The sequence below is a fragment of the Pteropus medius genome, unplaced genomic scaffold (genome assembly GCF_902729225.1).
Source record: "Pteropus medius unplaced genomic scaffold, Ma_sr-lr_union100, whole genome shotgun sequence".
Classification (NCBI taxonomy): Eukaryota; Metazoa; Chordata; class Mammalia; order Chiroptera; family Pteropodidae; genus Pteropus; species Pteropus medius.
This window is the reverse complement of record NW_024350323.1, coordinates 1,178,521-1,201,419: the sequence shown is the minus strand read 5'-3', so window position 1 is coordinate 1,201,419 and position 22,899 is coordinate 1,178,521. Positions and strand designations below refer to the sequence as shown.

Here is a 22,899-nt window from a genome sequence, read left to right as displayed (position 1 = left end):
CTTCTTGATAACAAATGAATTTTTCATTCTTGTATGTATATCTCATTCATATACTGGGAGCTTTACTGTACTAAATTTGGGCCTTGTTTCTGAAAGCTTCTGGATTTTGCATACTATGCTAGTGGGTGGGGAGAATAGATTAGATTGAAAATGCTTAACTGAAACTTGAAAACAACCTCTGAGATAAAATATTTGTACTATAAATATACCTTTCTTTAAATAGGTTACAATGTAAACCTATGTTTTTAAAGAGCTTTGGAGATGACTTGTAAAGATAATGTACTATACAAACCAATGCCTTTATGATTCATGTAAGAATTTTTTTTTTAACAAAATAGAGATTTAAATATGTGATCTGAAATATAAAATTTCATTTTTGGAATCATGTAATTAATACTTTAAAATCTGATCATTTCGATGTAGTTTTTTAAAAGGAGGTGAAATATATCAGAAATTCAAGGAGAGAATCAAATTGCCGTATTTACAATAACTGAACATCCTCTCGGGAGATACTGTGAAGCTATCATGAGAAACACATTCTTTTTCCATTTCCTTTTTAAGAAATCATATTTCTAAATAGATTAGGATCAAAACATAGCAAATTACCAAGTCAATCTTCTCACTCTTCTGGCACTATGTAAGATAATGATGCACGGAATTTCATCTATAAAGATGACACTGCTAACTTTCTGGCCACAGGCCAGGCCTATGAATTGTTTTGCTATAGGGGGAATAGATCTGCACAAAGCCACCTTCATTCTAGTGCACCATGTGACAAAGAGCATAGATAGGTTACGCCGCTCATTCAGGATATATATAACCCTAGAGAGGTTAGACACGAAACGACTGACCTAATGCGCAACAGTCCTAGAGGCTGTATACTGGAAGCAGTGGCAAAATGCAGCCAAGATTCATATAGCAAAGCATGCTTGGTACTTTACCCTTTCAAAAATAGTTCTCTCGACATTTCCATACATGTTAATGGAGTAGGATCTATGTCTTCTAAGTCAGCTTGGAGTCCATTTTTCAAGTGTATGGAGGGTAGAGGATAGATATAGTGAAGTGGGAAAGATGCCAAGATAATTTGAGATTAAAATGCCATTTATCAAATAAATGCCTGAGTGTGCATTTGAAAACCCCTCAGGTGGTTCTGGGCTCTTGTCCCTTTTTCTTTTCCCAATGATTCTGGCTTCCCTCAGACCTTCCTCCAAGCCTCTTATGTTACATACGAGGTTTCCTAAGCCAAGAGGAGAGCCACTGAACCTAAGGGATTGCTTACTCCTTGCATTTGCTGTTCTCTTTGTCAGAAATGTACTTTCTACTTTTCTTAAAGTCTCATTCATCCTCCAAAATCCAATTCAGATAACCACCTCATCCATCCATGTATGCACACCTAGTATGTGCCAGCCATTGTGTACTTCTCCTTGGAGATGTATTTAATGTATTTGATCGGTCATTCTGTGGCTTCCTTCTCTACACTTTCACAGCAATCTCATCATATCTCCATAGAAGTCCTTATAAACTCTGGGAATTATTTACAAGATTCTCTCTTTTATGAAGACCATGGGCTTCCAGAACTAAGGAACCATCTCTTTCTCATTTTTTGTATCCCTGAGTGTAATATAACACAGTGCTTTGCACATGCTAGATGATTAATACATCTGTAGCTATTAGTCTGTTCTCCCCCTCCCTTTCATTTACATTTGTTATTTTCTACTTATCTGACTTGATTCTCAACCCTTCTATCCCTATTACTTTATTTAAACTGCTCTCGTAAATGCTGCCAACATCTTTCTTACTGAATTCAATGTATGGATAAGATATAGTCTTCCCACTGGGTTTACTAAATTGGTATGATGTAAGCCTAGAGCTGCTAATAGCCATTTTTGCCACCTTATAGGGAGAACTTGCCTTAAGAATACAAAGGAAAGCTGTGAAAGTCCTGATGATATCATTTGAGCTCTAAGGTTCTGCCATGTTTTAAGCCAGCTTCATCAGGGACTTTACAGTTAAATGAGCCAATAAACCTTATGCGTGCTCTCTCTCTCCTCTCTCTCTCTCCTCTCTCTCCTCTCTCTCTCTCTCTCTCTTTTAATCTTAATCCCATTTAGGCCAGCTATGTGTCATTTGTAACTGAAAGTCCTAACACAGCTAATGATCTACATATCTATATTTTCAGCCCAGATATTTTTCCTGAGCTTCGGATACATATCTCTAACTGCTTACAGGGTTTCTCCTCTTGAATTTCCCACAGGTACCTGAAACTCAATCTTTTGAACACCACACATCTTCTTCCTCTGATCATTATCTCAGTGAATAATACAGCACTTTGCCAGAAACCTGGGTGGCTTCCTTTACCTCTTCTTTTTCCTCTCTTCAATCAAATTACCAAATTCTAAGTTTTTCTACCTACTAACTAAATTTGTCTACTTCTGTCTGCATTGCCGCTACTCTAATTCAGCCACCAACATTCCTTATGTATATCATGGCGGCAGCCTCATAACTACCTTCTTTGTCTCCCGCTCGCCACCCTGCAGTCCATTTTCTCCCTATTTTCTTGATTACATTTTTGAAATATTACAGTAACACATGCTTATTTAACAAGTCATATAGAGAACTATATAAAAAACCACTTAGCTATCCCTTTCCTATCCAACCCCCTTCCACCTGAGGTAATCAGTAATTTATTTTGGTGCCTCTGAGTCCCATATCTGTTTCTATGTTCATATCTACATAGCTATATCTATATCTATAAACATTTTTAGGGTTTTAAAATCTTTCTCTTTTTTAATGAAAATGGGATCATATTATGCACATTACTCTAATTTGCTTTTCATTACCTAGCAAAAATAAAACATAGTTATTCTTTCAGATCCATACATAAAATTCTAACTCATTTCTTTTAATAACTGCATAATATTCAGTAGTATGGCTATGTCATAATTTACTCAACCATTTCCTATTTATAGATATTAGGGTTATCCCTCTTTCTGCCACTAAAACAGTGCTATAATAAACATTCTTGTATATATGACCTATGATCTGGTATTCTTATTTCTGTAGGACAGATTTCCAAAATTTTAAATGCTAGATCAAAGATATCCTAATGTTTAATTTTACTAGAGAGTTGGCTTAAAATCCAAAAATGGGTAAAACAATTTATATTCTCAAATGTGATACACCATATTAACAAAATGAAGGATAAAAATCATATGATTATCTCAAAAGATGCAGAAAAGCATTTGACAAAATTCACCATCCTTTCATAAAAACTCTTCACAAATTAGGTATAGAAGAAATGTACCTCAATATGATAAAGGCCATATATGACAAGCCCACACCTAATATCAGACTTGACAGTGAAAAGTTGGAAGCTTTTCCTCTAAGATCTGGAGGAGGACAAGGATGCCTGCTCTCCCCACCTCTGTACAACATAGCACTTGAAGTCCTGTAGACAGAGTCATTAGGGGAGAAGAAGAAATAAAAGGCATCTAAATTAGAAAGAAAAAAGTAAAATTATCTGTTTGCAGATGATACGATCCTATATATCGAAAACCCCAGACTCTACCAAAAACCTATTAGAAATAATAAATGAATTCAATAAAGTTGCAGGATACAACAGCAATATGTAAAAACCAGTGACATTTCTATAAACTAACAACAAACTATCCAAAACAGAAATTAAGAAAATGATCTCATCAAAAAGAATAAAATACTTAGGAATAAATTTAACCAAGGGAGTGAATAATCTATACACTGCAATTTGTGAAACACTGATGAAAGAAATTGAAAAAGACAAAAAGTGGAAGGATATTCTGTGTTCTTGGATTGGAAGAATTCATATTATTAAAATGTCTATTTTACCCAAGCCATCTATAGATTCAATGCAATCTCTATCAAAATTCCAATGACATTTTCCACAGAAACAGAAAAAACAATCATAAAATTCATATGGAACCACAAAAGAACCCAAATAACCCAAACAATCATAAGCCAAAAGAACAAAGCTGGAGGAATTACATTTCCTGATTTAAAGATATATTACAAGAGTACAGTAATCAAAACAGTATGGTACTTGCATAAAAAGAGATATATATACAGACCAATGGAACAGAATATAAGAGTCAGAAAGAAATCCATACATTTACAGGCTACTAATCTTCAATAAGAGTGCTAAGAATACACAATGGAGAAAGGATAGTCTCTTCAACAAATGGTACTAGGAAAACTGAATATCCACATGCAGAAAATGAAACTGGATCCTTATCTCACAGCATATACAAAAATTAACTCAAGGTGGATTAAAGATTTAAACATAGACCTGAAATTGTAAAATTGTTAGAAGAAAATATAGAGAGAAAATTTGTTGACACTGGTCTCAGCAATGATTTTTTGGCTATGAACTCAAAAGCACAAATAGTAAAAGCAAAAATAGACAAGTGGGATAGCATCAAACTAAAGAGCTTTTGCACATCAAAGGAAACAATCAATAGAGTGAAGAGACAGCTATGGAATGGTAGAAACTGTTTGCAAACCATACATCTGATAAGGTGTTAATATTCAAAATATGTAAGGAATTCAAACAACTCAGTAGCAGAAACGAGCGAATGAATGAATGACTAAATGAATAAATAACTTGATTTTTTAAAAAATGGCAAAGGACTTGATTAGATAGTTTTCCAAAGAAGACATACAAGTAGCCAGCAGATATATAAGAAGATGCTCAACATCACTAATCATCAGGAAATGCAAATCAAAATCAAAATGAGATAGTACCTCACACCTGTTAGGATGGCTTTTATAAAAAAGACAAGAGGTAATAAGTGTTGGCGAGGCTGTGGAAAAAAGAGAACTCTCGTGCATTGTTGGTAAGAATGTAAATCGGTACAGCCCTATGAAAAACAGAATGGAGTTTCTTCAAAAATTAAAATTGGAAATACTGTATGACCCAGCAATTCTACTTCTGGGCTTATATCTAAAAGAAATGAAACTAGTATCTTGAAGAGATATCTGCACTATTATATTCATTGCAGTGTTATTCACAATAGCCAACATATGGAAATGACCTAATTATCCATCAACAGATAAGTGGATAAAGATGTGACACACGTAAACACATACATACAATGAAATATTAGTAAGTCTTTAAAAAGAAGGAAATTCTGCCATTTACAATATGGATAAACCAAGAAGACATTACTCTCTAAGTGAAATAAGCCAGACACAGAAAGATAAATATGGCATGGTATCGCTTTTATAGGGGAATCTAAGAAAGTCAAACTCATAGAAGCAGAGTAGAATGGTGGTTGCCACGAGCTGGGGATAGGAAAAATGGGGAGATGTTGGTCAAAGGGTACAAAGTTTCAGTTATGCAAGATGAATAATTTCTGGAGATCTAATTCATAGCATGGTGACTACAGTTAATACTGTATACTATACTTGAAACTTGATAAGAGAGTATAAACTTAAGTGTTCTCACCACAAAACTCATAGTTGGTTCAACACAGGTGATGTGAGGTGATGAAATGTTAATTAGCTTGATTGTAGTAACCATTTTACAGTGGATATCAAAATATCACATTGTACACCTTAAATATATACAATTTTTATTTGTCAATTATCCCTCAATAAAGATAGAGAAAACTCAATTTATATTCTTTCCACAGACATCGGTTTTCCTACCTCCTCATTAGCATAGTATGTTACTACAATATAAAATTATTGCTAATGTATTTGGGTGATGGGTAGAAAAATGATATATCATGCATATTTTATTTTAAAAATTAAATTGGTAGTTTATTTTAAATTAGTAGTACATGTAGATGTTAAAAAAATTCAAAAGATACAGAAGCATGAAAATTAACTATCTCCCCAACCCAACTTCACTCAGTTTTCTTCCCCAGAGTAACCAGTTACCAGTTATAGATTTATCATAATTTATTTAATCATTCCCTAAATAATGGACATTTAGGTTATTTCCAATCCTCTGCTATTACAAATGGTACAGCAAAGAATAGTGTTGTTGGCAAATGATTTCCTACAGGAGTATACCTAGAAATAAAAGTGTAATTGCTGGATCAGAGTATATATATTTGGCATTTGAAGACATTTGCCATATAATCTAGTCCTTACATTGATCCTGTGCTTTTCCATTGCCTTTAGAATAGTTTCTATGCTACATAAACTGGATTCCAAGGACCTGCATGATTTGGCCTCTGTTGGCCAGCTCATTTATTATCACCTTCCCTTTAGAAATGTACATTAACCATACACATTCCTTTGGTTCCTCAAATGAGCCAAACTCCTCTTTACTGTAAGCCTTCTAACATAAATGTTTTGTTTGCCTGGTTTACCTTTCCCTGAAATCTTCACTTGGCTGACTCTCTAGTATTGGTCAGGTTGCACCTCAGATGTTAGCCCCATTAGGAGGCCTTCTCTGAAATCCCAGGTCCAGATCAGGTGCTGATTGGTCTCGTTGTATCTAGTGTTTATCTTATTATACCATTTATTGTACTGTGCTGAACCAACTGTGAGTTTGATGAGGGTAGGGAGCTATCTTGTTTACCACCGTGTCCCTGGTGTTGCAAACAGTGATCAATAAACATTTATTTAGCAACTAGTTGGTACTTAATAATCATTTATTAAATGAATGAATGAAAAAAGAAGCCACAGTGGTTCCTCATCTGTGAGACAGAGGAGGCCCTGCAGATGTAGGAGTAGCATCTAGAATAAGGCAGGGTCTCATAAGTAAAGTAAAACACTGTACAGCCAATAGGAGCTGTCTGCTTACACATCTACATCTGCCTGTGATATTCTGAGGAGTCACACAAAAAGGAGCTGGCAGTTCACCACTTAGCCAACAGATTAACCTTCTTAGCCTTCACTTCTTGAAGCCATACGCATGCTCTTAATCCTTATTGAGCCTCTTCACAGACGGTAATGAAAAAGCTCATTTAACCATCCAAACTGAAACCCCAGGTATTTATTTAATCATCTAGATATCATGTAATTGGCTAAAACTACTGAAGCTATTATTAAATTATAGAAATCAGGAATAGTTAGGAGCAAATTATAACAGAACTGAAAGGAAACAATTAGACCAGCTATTCTAGTAGTTCAACACCTTTTTCTTATCCTTATACATCTGAGGGATATGATATAACCTCATTAGCAATAGAACTACCTCACTATAGACTTCTTCATGGTGTGCAGAGTGGTCAGAATTTCCAAGGGTGTGTGTATCTTGAAAACACTCCTGAAAGGACTGAGTCTCTTACACTGAGTTGAGAATCACCAATTCTAGACTAACCTTTAGGAAAAAAAAACTATGATCAGAGAATTAAAGACTTGTCCAAGGTCATAGTGCTAGTAAAACTACCAGGGGCAGAGTTGGGACTAGACTCCGGGTCTCCTGGCTTAGAGTTCATCACTTTTCCTAATATTGAGAAAGAAATAACTAGAAGGAATTCAAGAGAGAGCGAGACAGACCAGAAGTACCTTCAGAGAACCTCAGGTCAGCTGGGCCTGTGACCTCCTTTAGGCAAGTGAGATATTTCTCAAAAATATCTTACCTTTACAGGATTTTCCTAGTGAGAGGCAGGTATATTCACATTTTACCTCATATGATTCTGTAATTATTATGTTTGTTATAATGAGTATGTATTATTTTTGTAATTTCAAAAATCTCATAAATATTTTTAGGGAGCTTAATTTTTAACTAATCTCTAAACCCAGTTCACTTTGGGACTCAGGTACTGAAGACAAAAGCTTGTAGCTATACCAACCACAGAGCTTGGTACAACGTCTTACAAGTAGTTCGTGTCCTAAAAATTCTTATTAATCAAATGTCAGCAGTAAAAGCCTGTTGAGATCATTTACTGTGGTTCTATCAATGAAAATATAGCTTTAAAGGGCATTTTGAAATATGAGCAAGCTAAGACATTTTAGGTTACTTAATGTCTTATTTGATATAAAGCTACTTTACAGAGTGTTTTGCTGTGGGCACTTAGGCTGTTGGCTTGCACGAGGAGCAGAAAACCTTGAGGACTCTACATCTGAATTCAACAATCCTCTTCAAGTCTATACACATGGTCAACCCTCAAAAGCTTTAATTTCGCCTTGCGAGCAAGTCCCTGAGACTCTATCAGCTCTCAAAATGATTTTAGTCTCTTTCACTTAATAGCACAGTGATGGTTCACTGAAAAGCAACAAATATAAGAGCAATACTAGAATGAGGGCATTTCTTAATTTTAGCTAACATTTGTACAGGCAGAAATTCTGTTTCTTTAAGGCCATAGCCTTTTATGTTCATCTGTGTCAATTTAAGGGTAGCTATGCCCTATTCCACTATTATTTTTAAGAAACAAAGGACAAAGGATACATTTCAATCTTAGTTTTACTCCTTTACTCTTTTATAATAGCAAAAAGAATATTGTTTTTTTTTATCTTTCTAAAAGTAAAGATAACTACAAAGAAGAGATACTAACAAAAAAGGATGCACATACACAGCTGGCCGGCTACACCGCATAGCTATGATCATTTGTTGTCATGGGGTAGGCCAGGGCATAGTTTTGAGGCTTGGAACCTTCTTCCTATGGGCTTGGATAGCATCAATGAGCATAAAAAAAGGATGATCTGGCTGAAAGAGGGTACTTTGTGGAAATTATAATGGTTATCCATAAATTAATGAATATGAATGCCTAAAATGCCTGGGAGATCATGCTTTTATGTTCATTTTCCAGAGAGAACATAGTAATAGGAGTTAATAAATTCTGAATTATTATTACATGCATTAACACTTTCGGTCAGTATGACTACATGAGGTAAGTAGCGCTGATTATCCCATTTTAAAGCTAAGGAAACTGAGGTTCAGAGGGATGTCATTCCTCCGAGGTTACATGGCTGGCAAGGTGGCAGTGATTTCAGGATTGGGATCCGGAAACTGTGACTCAGTCTAGTACCTTTTCTAATACACCATGCTACACTTTTATTTTGCACTTTTATTTTTATTATCTTACTGGGACAGAAACATGGGGAGAGAGTGGGTGTGGAGACAGATTAATATTTTGATTGAGTCCTGAAAAAGCTCCTACAGGAAGAGAACAAATGGTTTTAAATTAAGGTTTTTAAAACATGGAAACGACCTCCATGGGAATTTTTGATTCATGTTATCTGATTCCAAAACCTCATGGCCCACTGAATATATTCTCCATTTCATTCTAACTAGAAAATAAAGTTCTGCAGATTTCCTAGTACCCTCCAAGAGATGACCAAGCAGGCCAGCTAGAGCTATTGTTACTTCAGAAACACATACAGGATGGGGCTCAGCAGGAAATCTTGGCGCAGAATTCTGGAAGTGCTGTGACTCACAGCATCTACAATGAAGGGATCATGCCTTCCTTGCAGAACAACAACTATATAATTAGCATAAATTAGCAAAAATGAACTTCAAACCTGAAGCAAATACGGCCAACTCAATACAGGAACAGTGAATTTAAGGCAAAGCTGTAGTAAAGAAAAAAACTTCACTTATTTTCTAAGAGTTGGAGTTACAAAGGGCCAAGATTTCTATTGGAGGGGAACTAATCTTGTGTTTGGGACTCCTGTTTCTTAGTCAAGGCCTTCATTTATAGAGTTATCCAAATGAAGAAGCTGAGATGAATCCAACTGTTTCTTGAGTAGTGGGTCAGAAAGATTGGCTATGCCCTGGATATAGACTTTGCCTATGTCATACCTCTAATCAATTAGCAGTCTGGTGAAAACAAGTAAAAAACATCTGTAGCCTGATTTATTCTTGGCTAACCTATGCAGGCTCCCAAGGACCACTCCATCCCTTGCTTTTCCTCATTGTGAATGAACCATTGTTGAATTGTTTTTCCTCCCACAGAAATGGGTGAAGATAATCACAACTAGTACCTATAGCTCCGAGATAGAAAATCTAGTCTCCTCCCTACATTTGTTTGTTCAGTCATCCATTTAACAAATGTTTGAGTGTCTTTTATGCTTCTCTGAGGGTCTTATTCATCTTTGCGCTGCTTCTGGTAGTGCCCAGAAGGCTCGTTAAATAACAAAGTTTTGGGAACTGAAGTGAAATTAAAGGGTTGTAACAGATTTAAAAAATTATATAAGGAACTAGAACTGATTGTCCTCTCCTTTTAAACTTATCTCTATTTTTGACCTTAAAAAAATGTTTTCTTCCTGAAATATCTGTCATGTTCTTGAGTGTTCAAGGTAATTTACTTTGCCTTTAATGCTTGTGAAGCAAACCTGAGCTGGATAGCCAAATTTTTGTTATACTATATCAAGTAACCTGTGGATTTAGAATCAACACTTGATTGTTTTTATTTTTGGCCTTAACTCATGCCATTCTGATTTAGCTGTCCCATTCTACCTCTTACTCTATTCAGAGGGTTTCTGGATCAACTCACTTTTTCAATGAGAAATAATTTTTATGAAACAGAGTTAGCTCACTGTCTTGAGACACTTATATATATGGCTGCCTCTTTAATGCATATACTTGGTTGTCTATTAGGCACCTCAAACTTATCGTGTTTAACTGAATTCCAGATCCCTTCTCTACATTGCTTTACCCTCCCTTGTTTTTCCTCATCTCAGAAATGGCAATTCTACTGGTCTAGTTCCTTATGTCTAAAACTGTGGGGCGACCCTTGGCTCTTCTCTGTCTCTCATACCCCTTATCTAATCAAACCAAAACTCCTGTCAGCTATACCTTCAAAATCTATCCAGAATCTGATCACTTACCACCCACACTATCTGCATCCTGGTCCAAACCACCATCATCTCTCTCCTGGATTATCATTATACTCCCCTAACAGGTCTTCCTGCTTCTGTCCTTCACCCTGCAGCTATTTTCAATGCAGTAATCAGAGGGATTCTGTTAAAACATAAGTCAGATTTGTTCATTCCTCTGCTCAAAATCTTCTAATGGTTCCCCATCTCAGGCAATGTAAAGGTCTTTCCATTGGCCTACAAGGTTCTAGATTGGACTTTACTCTCTGATGTCACCTCCTTCCCTCTCCCTCTTGCTCACAATGCTCCCAGCCACACTGCTCTTTCTGCAACATGCCAAGTATTCTTGTGATTCAGAACATTTACATTTATTGTTCTCTCCTCCTCTCCCCCCCACCAAAATATTTGCATGGTTCATACCTTCATTTAATTCAGGTCTCCTCTCAAATGTTCCCTTATTAGAGGGACTTTCCCTGGTCAAGTTATGGAATACCCCATCATTTTCTCTCCCTTTTGCCCCACTACTGGTTTTCTCCACAGCACTTACCACTAATTCTGTTTATCTGTTTATTGTCTGTCTCTTTACCCTGTAAATTAAGCTCTTTGAGGGCAACAAGAAATATTGATTGAAGGTCTACTATGTGCCAGGTCCTTTTCTAGGCAATGCAGAAGTAAAAGCAAACAAAACAGACAGATACCAATATCCTTATGGCATTTCCATTCTAGTGCTATATATGCTGCTGTGTTTTATCAGTAAATATTTGATAAATGTGTTGAATAAATATAGCATCCACTCAGCAGAGTAACAGAAAGGATTCAAAAATAAAGGAGGTTTGGATTGGGTTATCACCCTTTAACTCATTGGAGCACCCACCACATCTAAAGAAATGGTTCTATAGTCTCTCAGGTGAAAGTCTGGAAATTTAATCAAATCCCAGCATCTACAGACATTCTATACTCTTGACTTGAAGGGACTCTTGGATTCCTACCAGCTATGCTGTTTAAAGAAAAAAAATCTGTGATGGCATGAGAAAGTTGGCATTGGCACAAAGTGACTAGAGTCTAATGACTGACTAGAGAATCACACCAGCAGGAAATTAGATAAGAAGTCTAAAAACTAGTAAGAGAGGCTTTACCCTTTGCTAGAGAGAAAAACTATTTTGTATCAAAACAGACAAACACCATAAGGAAGATCACTAGCAAAGATGCTGGTAGCCAGATTCGGATAAAGTGGTTTAGGAAATTGGAGAAAGCTGCCTTCTTTAACAGAAAACTTGGGAGGCCAAATGATGAGGTAAACTTTAGAAGTTATTGGACTTCCCCCTTGGAGAGCAAGGGAAGACCACACCCACTACCCACTACATAAGGTGATATTGCTCTTCTCTTCTCCTTAGCAACCAGCAACCAGGAAATATGAAAGATTTCATGGTACTGGGAGTAGCCTCAGGGGAAGAGTCAAAATTGGAAAGACCCACATGGATCAAAGGGTGAGGTGATTGGGAGAGGAAAGAGACCGGAACTCTCAGTTCTCAGCTTCCATGTAGCCTTCTGAAGGTTGAAAGCAGTATGAAAATAATAGGTACCATTTACTTAATAAACCACATTTTCTAGGCTTCAACTTGGTCATCAATTGTATGCAAAGTGTCTGCTCTAGAGAATCTTCTCACTGGTCCAGTCCAGTTCTCCATTCAAGGGCTCAATGCTACTGCCATCTCCATTGACAATATCACCCTACTTATCTTATTTCTCTGAGTCTCTTTTTTTAATCACAAGGTCCTTGTTCTGAGCTCTTTTTCAGACTTCATCCAGTTCTATTTCTTCTTGCCCCCACTGACAAAGTCTTGGCCCCATTTCTTTAATAGCTCATGCCTCTTAGAACTGCCTCCATCATTGGCCCTTACTCACATTGACAAATGTCAGCTTAAAAATCTCTTTTTCTTCTTTATAAAGTCATACTGCTTTGTAACCCTGAGACACATATCTTTGGAAGAGGTAGCCAGAACATGCTGTCTCTGAATCCAGATGGCTTTACAGCAGCTCAGAGCTGTGTTCTACAAACTCCTGTGCCAAACAGGTCGCATTCTGTCAATTGACAGAGTAATACTGAAATGGAGTGGTTCAAGGACCCTGCCCAGGAGCTAGGTCAACATTTTAGTATGTCTCACCAAATGCACTGCTGGTTAACCCAAGTCTATTGTACCCTCAATACAGATGGTTTTCATGGCACATCATAACCTAGCTGAAGAGGCAATCAACACCATCGACTTACATTATAAAGACAAACAATTTGCCAGGTATTAGTCTAGATTTTAAGGTTAAACAAAGAGAAATAAATTCCTGTCCTCAAGGAACTTACAAACAAACTCTAGAAGCTCTAGTTCATATTCGAGCATGGTAGCTGATACCAACATTGACATGATTATCATTGGAATTAATATATCATGTAAGTACCACCATGTCACAACACTATGTCAATTCTAAGAATAGCACTGAATTCTCCTGGAGTCCTTAGTAGATATGGGATGTCTTCAGGAGAGATGAGGTCTTTATGGAGGGTGATCTTGAGAGATACAAATACTACCATGACTCTCAGGCATACTGTGAAATTATTGAAGGTATCTGGGGTTGCAGGAGAGGATGCTGTAAAGTGTATTGAAGGACTGATTGGTAGGCTAGGCTGGAAAAACCTCCTGTGACCTTGAGTCTGTGGCCAATATATGAGATGATGAAGCACACTTGAGAATGTAGTTCTCAGCGTACTCTCATGAACTGAGATATGATAAAGAATCACCCAAGTAGACTTACCATCTGCTCCTTCATTGCTTTTGCTTCTTTTATTGCGACGAACACGCCTACTTTCTGCTTCAGAGTATGCCTTTTCTTCAGGGAAGAAAAAATTCAGAAGGGCCATCTGTAAAAATAACAAGTAGATGAGTCAAAGGTTGATCCCAGTCAACCATAGCCAACATAAAAAAAAGAGTTTCCTGTAGGCAGTCTACTTTCATCTTAAATTAAGTATCTAAAGCCTGAGCCCATCTTCTCTTCCACTGTATAAATCCTTTTATTTTTGAGACCATTATTATTCTAATCAAGAAGGGATGACATTTTGGCTAGGCTCTGAATCCCCTTTCTTTTGCCTCAAATATCTAATGAATAAACCTTCAAGTCCCATTTTTACATATAGTTCTGCGGTTCAGAGTGCCCAGTCATGGATTTCTAACTTCCCAAAGTTAGAAATCTGCCCAAAATTAGACTTGAGTTTGCTACTTCCTTTTGGATTTCATTATATATCCATGATTTTCCTACATTCCTATTCATACTAAACTTTTGATTTGTTACCAGAAGGCTGTGCATCCAATTATGATTGGAAGATACCTCTTGTGTCAATGCTCCTCTAGGAGTTAGACATGACAGAGTTCATGATTATTCTCTCCCTTTCCTAGACTCCTACAGCACTCGGGTCTATAAGACTCATTTTGGTACTTGATACTCTACTTTCTTATGATGATCTCTTATAATAATACAATATGTTTCATATGTGAATAGGCCTGATTTTGCTAACAAATCAGTTTAAATGTATACTTGCTGAAAAGAATCATAACATTTTAGCAAGAGTGCCTCTTAGTGGTTAAAAAATGTGCTTGAGATAAACAATAGACAGAGTAGTAGGACTGAGAGTGATTCTAATTCCAACTTTGCCATTTATAGTTATGTAACCTTGGGCAAGTTATTTAAGCTTTAATTTACTCATCTGTAAATAGGGATAATAAATAGTACTTTTGCTCATAAAATAGTTGTAGGGTTATTTAGCACAGTAGCCAGCATGTAATATGCACTCAATAAATGTTAGCTATTACTATTATTAAAATTAATCTTCAAAATAGACTGGTTAGATAGCTTTAGGGTTAGAAAAGAAGAAATGAACCTGCATTTTCACCCTAGTGTTAGTTAAAAGGATAAACAATTCCAGAATCCTCATGTCTGCTGCATCTCTTATTAATTGAAAAAAATGGGTAGAACTCAAGAAATCCTTAACATTCTATACAAACTTCCTTCAAAACGCTGTTATGATTTATTGTTTACATAGAACAATTATACCCAACAGCCTTAATGTACAAGATTAACATCTTGCAGAATATATTCATGTGTTAAATACAAGGTTAATAAATGAATGTTTAGGAAATCTCCAACTTGCCATAAAGTTAATTTAAAAACATTTAGATTGAACCATATGAAACCGTCATTGTTGTATGTTGAAGATGAATGAATATCAGAAATTTCACGTGGTTCAACTGAGCAGTCTTTTTGAGTCTCTTGATTAGAATGTAAAATGTATTTTCTCATAGAATCAAGTAATAAAGTCCAGCTAGGTTTCCAGATAAAGCCCATAGAAAGTTACTTAATGTACAACACAAATAAGCTATTATATTACTAATAATATAAACCCAAACCGCTATTTACAATAAAATCTCAATCATTTGCAACTCCAAAAGAACAAGTCATTCTGGATAGAAGAGTTTTTCTGATAACTTTGAGTGCCAAAATTTATTTTGAATAGAAATTGGTCTACAGTATACGATTTAACTCAGGGCTTACTGATTATATAGAAGACTATTTATGTATTAAATAGCACAGGCCGCTATAGTTTTGAGGTTTTTTAAAAATTACAATTACTTTACAGAGCAATACATGCTTTGTTAGAGAGAAACATAGGGTTCTCTGGGAGCGAGAGGGAAAGAACCTAATACAGACTGCAAGTGTCCAAGGCTTCTTGGAGGAGGTGCTTCCTCTGTGAGTCCTGAAGGATGTCTAGGGTTTAGTGATAAATGGGAAACTGAAAAGGAATTCTAGGCAAAGAGAGCATTGTGTTAAAAGGTTTAGAGAAAAGAGAGAATAGCAGTTTTTAGAAATACAGGTAACTAACTTAGAATATGTGGTAGGAGGTAAAGAGGAATGGTAAGGAATGAACCAAAAGACAGTAAATAAGGGCCAGATCATGTTAAGAAATTTAGACTTTTTCCTGCAGCAGGGGGTCTTCTGAAGGATTTTTTTCCCTTTGTAAATTTTTGTACTTTATGAAAATTTGAGTTACAATCTATAGAATGCACACATTTAAGCATAAAATGCACACATTTTAAGCATAAACTTTTGAAGAGTTTATGCATAAACTTTTGAAGAGTTTATGCATTTAAGCATAAAATGCACACATTTTAAGCATAAACTTTTGAAGAGTTTTGAAAAATATATATACCTTTGTAACCACCACCCAAATCAAGATATAGAACATATTCATCACCCCAGAATTTGTCCCTTGTGCCCCTTATAGTCATTCTTCAGAGTGACTCTGTACCCCAGGCAACTACTATTCTAATTTCTATAACCATAGCTTACTTTTTTCTGTTCTAGAACTTCACATAAATGGAAGAATATAATATGATTGCATGATTTCTGTGTGTTTTTTGTTTCTGTCATTCAACATGTCTGTGAGACTCATCCATGTTGTTGTGGGCATCAGTAGTTCATTGCTTTTTATTGCTGAGTACTATTTTATTGTATGAATATACCACTTTTTTAATGCAGTCATCTGTTGAGGGATGTTTGGGTTATTTCCAGTTTGGGGCTATTATGAATAAAGCTGATATGAGCACTGATGTACAAGTCTTTGTGTGGACATATGTTTTCATTTTCCGTGAGTAAACACCAAGGGGCAGAACCTCTAGGTTACATAGTAAGCATTTGTTGTAAGGAACTGCCAAACTGTTTCCAGAGTGACTACCATTTTATACACCCAACAGCTCTGAACATTCATTACACTGATATTGTCAATATTTTTAATTTTAGCCATTCTTGTGGATGTGAAGTAGTATTCCATTGTGGTTGGTTTTAAAAATCTTAAGCTTCTTTTTAATGTTTTTTTTTTTTTTTTGGTTTCTTACTTTGCTGTCAACTATCAGATTTCATTTTACCTACCTGTAGCATCTTTTCTAGTCTCTTCAAATTTCCTGCTTATAATCTGCTATAGGCTTGACATCTTGTTAAATCTAATTAGAACAATGTACAAACGGAATAAACAGGCAGTCAATGGGTTTTGAATGACTTTTCCAATAAGTCAGATGCAGATTCTCTGCTGGCTTAAAAGCCATTTGTTTGTTGCTAGACAGGTGAATGTGTAAGATAACTGAGTTTTACAAGGGTGTGTTATTACAGTATAATGCTATTTGTAGGGGAAAGGAATTTTGAAATCCAAATGAAGAACCTCCCCACAATCACAACTACAGTTCCATAATTCCCTTCATACTCTTTGTGTTCTCTCATGGGCTCAGCAATTATGAGTGTTCTGGCAAGGCCTCCAGCACCTTCCTGTGACCTGGTGGCAGCAGTAGGAGAACGTGCTTACATATTAATTGTTCCGAAGGATCTGATAGGAGCTTGTGAGAACTCAAACTCCCAGAGGAGGGGGCCGAGGAAGAAACAAACTCCAGCAGAAACAACTCCAGTTCCATGGATGGTAGGAGTTCCTTAAAGTGCCATAAGAGTGGCTATTGATGAGTATGGCACATTCATAGATCAAGTGTTTATTAGAAGGACACTGCCCATATATGAAAATGCTTTGAATATAGTTTGTATTTTCTCAATAAAAACTGGAAGAAAACAACACAAACCACTGCTTAAACTGAAATAGAATCCCTATTCGCAGTGCCCTTATTTGGGTCTCCATTAGAGGCGGGAGGGAAAACTATCGTCTGTGTTGTAAGTAGAATGGCAAAGACAAAAATCAACGGCTGCTCATACAAAAAGTCTGGAACTCTCGTTTGAGTTCTGCATTCATTAGCATGGCCTTCAGAGGCAAGTTGCAGAATTTGAACAAAATAGCTCTCTCTCTTTGCATACTGCTTTCCTATTGCACAAGGAGGGAGGCATCAGAAATGTTGGCCACAGCCAGGCATTTTGCTCAAGGGGAAAAAATGTAATTCTTTACACTTTATTAACTGATTACACCCTTGTTTTCTATGATAAAATTACATGGTAAACAGCACCTGCAGATTACAGGGATCTCAGCTGGAAACAATTTGCTCACAGTGAGCCGTGAGGGATATATCCATTATTGCTACTAACTCTCCGGATATTGCTACAAACATATTTTTTCCTAATATCTAAACACACAAAATTATTGGGTGTTTTTTTCTTTTTACCATGACATAGAATAATTTAATTCATTATATATTTCATGGCTAACATATTTGATAGTATGAATTACTCCTGAGCTTCTTGAGGGTATACCTAGAGCCTACCTCTGGGCCTGGCACAGAGTAGGCTCCTAATAAATATCTACCTGCTGAAAGAATAATAGGACTAACAGTAATTCATTCCTTAATGACAGCATTTTATTTCACCTTAACTGGACCTCCTTTCTTAGAATCAACCATGGAGACATGGTCTAAGGACTCATTATACTACTGGCAGGAATCAAATCAAAGGGATCTTAAGAATGAGAGGTTCTCTAGGTCAGTGGATCTCAAACTTTGGTGTGCATCGGAATCACTAGGCATGAGTGTTAAAATATAGAATCCTGGACCTTTCCCTCCCCAAATTTAGATTGAGTAGGCTGAGGTGGGGCCCCAGGATCTGTCTTTCCAACTTGCTTACTACGGGATTCTGATGCAGGTAGTCCTTGGACCACATTCTGAGAAACTGCTGTATTGTTCATTCCTCAAGCTATTCATTCTTTGGAGACTGAAAAGGCAAAGTCCTTCTTTGCCACTGGTAAAATAGGGCTCTCACATAGTGTTTTTTACCTGTTTTCTGTCATTCCTTACAGATAATCTGGTTATAGAGATCTGTACTTCAGCTGTCCAAAGAGGAGGCAGGTACCTACCAGGCTTTCTAAAATTGACAAATCACCTACTGTTAAAAAAAAATTTCTCTTTCAATGTTCTTCAAAAAATCTCTTTTTCGCATGCAACCATTGCCATCACTACCACCACCCATCAATAATCAGCTGGGACCTTCAAATAAAATAAAATAAAATAAATAAAATAAAATAAATGTATTTATACCATAAGCTATTTAACAAAAATCTCCAAGTGATCCCACCAAAGCAAAATGTGAGCATCTCAGTACCATGAGTGGAGTTGCCCAAACTAGTTTGATGGGTATGTCATAGATAGAAAATGGATACAGAAGCTGACATTGAACACACTTTCAATCTTAAAAGAAACCTTCACTCAACATGCTCAGATTTGCAACAAAAGGTCTTGAGAAGGTCACTCAAGGTGTTGTCTGCTGAACAAATACCGAGTACTTACCATACGGAGGGCACTGAGCTAGATTCGATCTTTAACATTACACAAACAACATGTGCTTAATCCTGAGTTGCTTTGTAGTGCGATGATAGCACTACATCACAGGAGGTAGTAAGATTTTAAAAGCAATGTGACAAGAAGGGAAGCACAGTATGTGCTGGTTGCTGAACGGACTGTGCCAGCTCCAAGAGAGCAAGCAAACAAGAACACTGAACGTTGATCACAGCATCCCATGGGAGCTGCCAACACAGGGTGGGGGTAGAGGTGGCAGCAATCAACCCAAATGCCAAGAAAAATTGGCACTTTGGAAATTTCTGGTATGAGTGCCAAGGATTGCTATCCCCTATTGTAAAAATGTCTGATGATAACTGAAATTACGTAGTAAAACTAAACATGGAAGCTAAACACAACAAACGTTTTGTTGTTTCTTAATTCTGCTTCCTAGGAAGTTTGACTTAAAAATCACTGCCTAACAATGCAAGTGACTATAAAGTAGAAAGCAAAATAAAAAAGAACAGTGTGTCTGTTTGAGGATATTATCATTGTGTGACATCAGCAAGAAATTATACTACAGACCAGTTCAATCTCTGGCTTTTTTTTTTAACTCTTATTTTTGGGCTGCATGGATCACCTAAACTTATGAGATAATGCCTTATAACAATATTAATTTTTTTCACCCCTCAAAGGTAGCTATATTTGTAGGTTCAGAACCTGTGTGGACTTATACTCTGGACAAGAAGAAATCTGTTTAACATGCACATTAAAGGGAAAGATGAGTTATTTTAAAAACATGAGTATTAATACAAAGGAGGAAAATGGACTCCTGCTCCAATCATCTGTTTCCTGGGTATGGCCCTATTCCTAAAATCTGAAACAGAACTGGAGAAATAGAAGCTTACTAAATTGATTCTCATCAATGGACAATGAAAGGTGTGCCCAGTTTTTACATTACTTTGAAATTCACACCTGCTACAGATGTCACATCTACCTCATTGAGCTGTTATGTGTCAGAGCTGGAGTCATGCTTAATGTGAAATGGCAAGAGAGGACCACCACTACTGAGATTGTGAAAGTCAGCTGGTCTATGAGCATTAAAACAATGTTCGTTGATGACATGTGCAGAGATGCAATGACAGAGGGACACCCAAGAATGTTTGGTATGGTGAACTTTATGGCATAACCATAAGCAGGGGTGCCATAAAAAATACTATAAAGGATACGCTAAAGCATAGCTTCAAATAACATGACATAGTTGTGGGCTGCTTGGGAAAACAGCAGCAGAGACCAGCCTGGAATGTAACAATATGGAATTTGGATACTCTTTTTTGAGTAAAGGCTTTTAGCTGACCACAACTTGAATACAGAAATACAAACAGTGACAGGCTCTACAAATAGCAGCTGCAGCCGCAGTTCAAAAAGCAGTTTGTATGTATGTCATACAGAAAGAACGTTTGGTTGAAGATTTAGTCTTTGCTCCCTACAAATGTGGGTGAAATCAGTAGTGTCATCTTTGAATAAAAAGAAGGGCAGCAATATATACTGGGAGTGCTTGCTTATTTAATTCGTAATTCCCTATACTTCTAAAGCGAAAGGCACTTGGACATATAAGGAGAAAAAACATACCCTTCCACTCGTAATATCTGGAAATCACTAAAGGTTATCATTTGTGAATAGAATCACTTCATAAATTAGAACATATCTACAGAACTCATAGAAGCACCAGGATAAAAGCATCCCAGCCAATCCTGAGGTCTGCATTCAAGAAGCATTAGCTTGAATACATCCTCTTCATTATGAATTGTTAAATGGCTCTTGAAAATTTTATAACAGTGTCACGGTTTACCTTCACAAAGTTGGACTGATGATGGTTAGAGTAGCATTATCACCAAAATGAGATTGCCTGTATAATCCATTTATTATTTATTTGTTTGTTTGTTTGTTTGTGTGTGTGTTTGTTTATTTCAATCCATTTATTGCAAACTAGAATTTTCCCTTGTCCAAACTTTCCCTATCTTTAGCATTTTACGAAATCTATTTTGGTTCCCAATGGGGACCTAAACCACATAAACTACTAAGCTAGTGAAAATAGAATTGCAACAGTCAGAAGTTGAGGGGGAGGGGAATAGGACACAGGTAAGAATCAAATCAAGAAACAGATGGCTATAGATTCTAAGAGGGGAAAAATGTTCTAAACATTGTAGAAAATAATGCACTGGGGAGATTTTAGGGAAAGATGAATCAAATTCGGTTTAAGTGGATGTTGAAATATGTTGTAGACAAAAGTTCAATTATTATAAGTAGTGCTCAGATGATGAAAGGCTAGAAACAATGGTCCAAACATACCCTGGGGTTGGATGGATAACAAAGATATTGACATAGGTATGTGGCCAGTGGACCACTCATCCAGGACTGGCCCACAGGAATATGAGTACAGAAAGTGAATTTCAGGGATCAGTCCAAAACGTAATGTGAGGCAGGATAGGGTCTAAGTACAAAAAAAATGAATTCAAATGAGAGTCTAAGTTACAAATATCTTAGGGGCAGTGAGGTTAAAAAGTAGTGACATAACCAGCAGAGATATATCTGTGATAAATGGCCTGTGAAACATAAACCTGAGGATTAGAAAGAAGACTAAAGAGTCTGGGATGCAGCATCAGAACTTTAAATGCTGTAAAACTAGAATCACCAAGAGAAGAAAAGGACTGGTAAGAAAACTGGGAGGCCAAGAGACCATTCCACTCTGAGATCAGATAAATTCAAAGCTGCAATGCTGTCTTTAGATAACTTGACATTTTACTGTCTCTTGTATCCAAGTGTGTTCAGGGCCTCCCTTGAGGTGAATGCAAAACAACAGGTTATGTGGCATAATGGCAGACTGATGTTTCAGTAGCTGTAAAACTGAGAGAACTTCTTTTCAATATGGCTGTTGATTAGAATCCAGCATTAAGGTGTTTCTATGAAAATCCTTTTTTTCCTCAGAAGAAAATTCCTCACTATTGCTTAGGACCATGATAGTGAGTGAAGAAAGCCTCACGCTGAGTACTGTCTCATAAATCTTTTCCACAGCATCTCAACAGAGCTACCCACTCAAAAATAAATTAGGATAAAATATAAACAAATGAAATGAAGTATAGCAAAATGCTCTATTCATTAGAGTCAACTTTATGCATATCCATTGTTTGATTGTTAGTTTAGGGATTAAAGCCATCTTTCCATGGAGCAATGGAGAATTTGATTTCATTGCTGCCTACTAATCTCGTTCACAGAGTTTTAACTCTAATGAATCCTCTAATTTCTACTAATGGGTAAACAATGTAGGTTTGGCCAGTTTATAGCTAATTGGTCCTATTTACAAATATTTCTCCCCGAATCACAAAAAGCTGATAAATTTTAAAATTTGACCAGTATATAGACATGGATCAAGGCGGCTGACCAAATGATTTTAGCTCCCTTCTATCTCAAGATCTCAGTAAACAACAACAACAAAAAGATATAATGAAGAGAATAATAGAGGAAATGAATCAGCAGAAAAGATTTCAATATGTTTCTGAAAGACAGAAAGTAGATAGGATTCTGACTGATAAAGAAAGGCAGAGAAAGTGACAGAGGGGGTTTATAGTCTGGGAAGATGCTGGTCTGCCCTGTAGGACCCCAGAGAAGTTTGAAACTTGAAAATGCCAAGTAAGGGAGAGGGTAAAAATGAAATGTGAGTAATTCATTGAAAGCCCATGTACTGAATAATCATCTCCCACCCCCAAGTAAAGACCCCCTAGTATTCAGGCATTTATTTCTAAGGCAAAAAGAATTAGAATGTTCTCTAAAGAGATTGAGTAAGTAATCCAAGAAA

The 22,899-nt window shown here is 36.5% G+C and overlaps 1 protein-coding gene across 13 annotated transcripts in view; it reads right to left on the bottom strand.

The window, feature by feature from the left end:
* The window catches only part of EDA (ectodysplasin A), a 274,580-nt gene that overhangs the window by 62,973 nt on the left and 188,708 nt on the right, over nt 1-22,899 (bottom strand). For all 13 annotated transcript variants that reach the window (XM_039838977.1, XM_039838979.1, XM_039838981.1 and 10 more), the window contains exon 2: nt 13,555-13,660. In XM_039838977.1, coding sequence (XP_039694911.1) covers nt 13,555-13,660 — 106 coding nt within the window. The remainder of the gene's footprint in view (nt 1-13,554; nt 13,661-22,899) is intronic.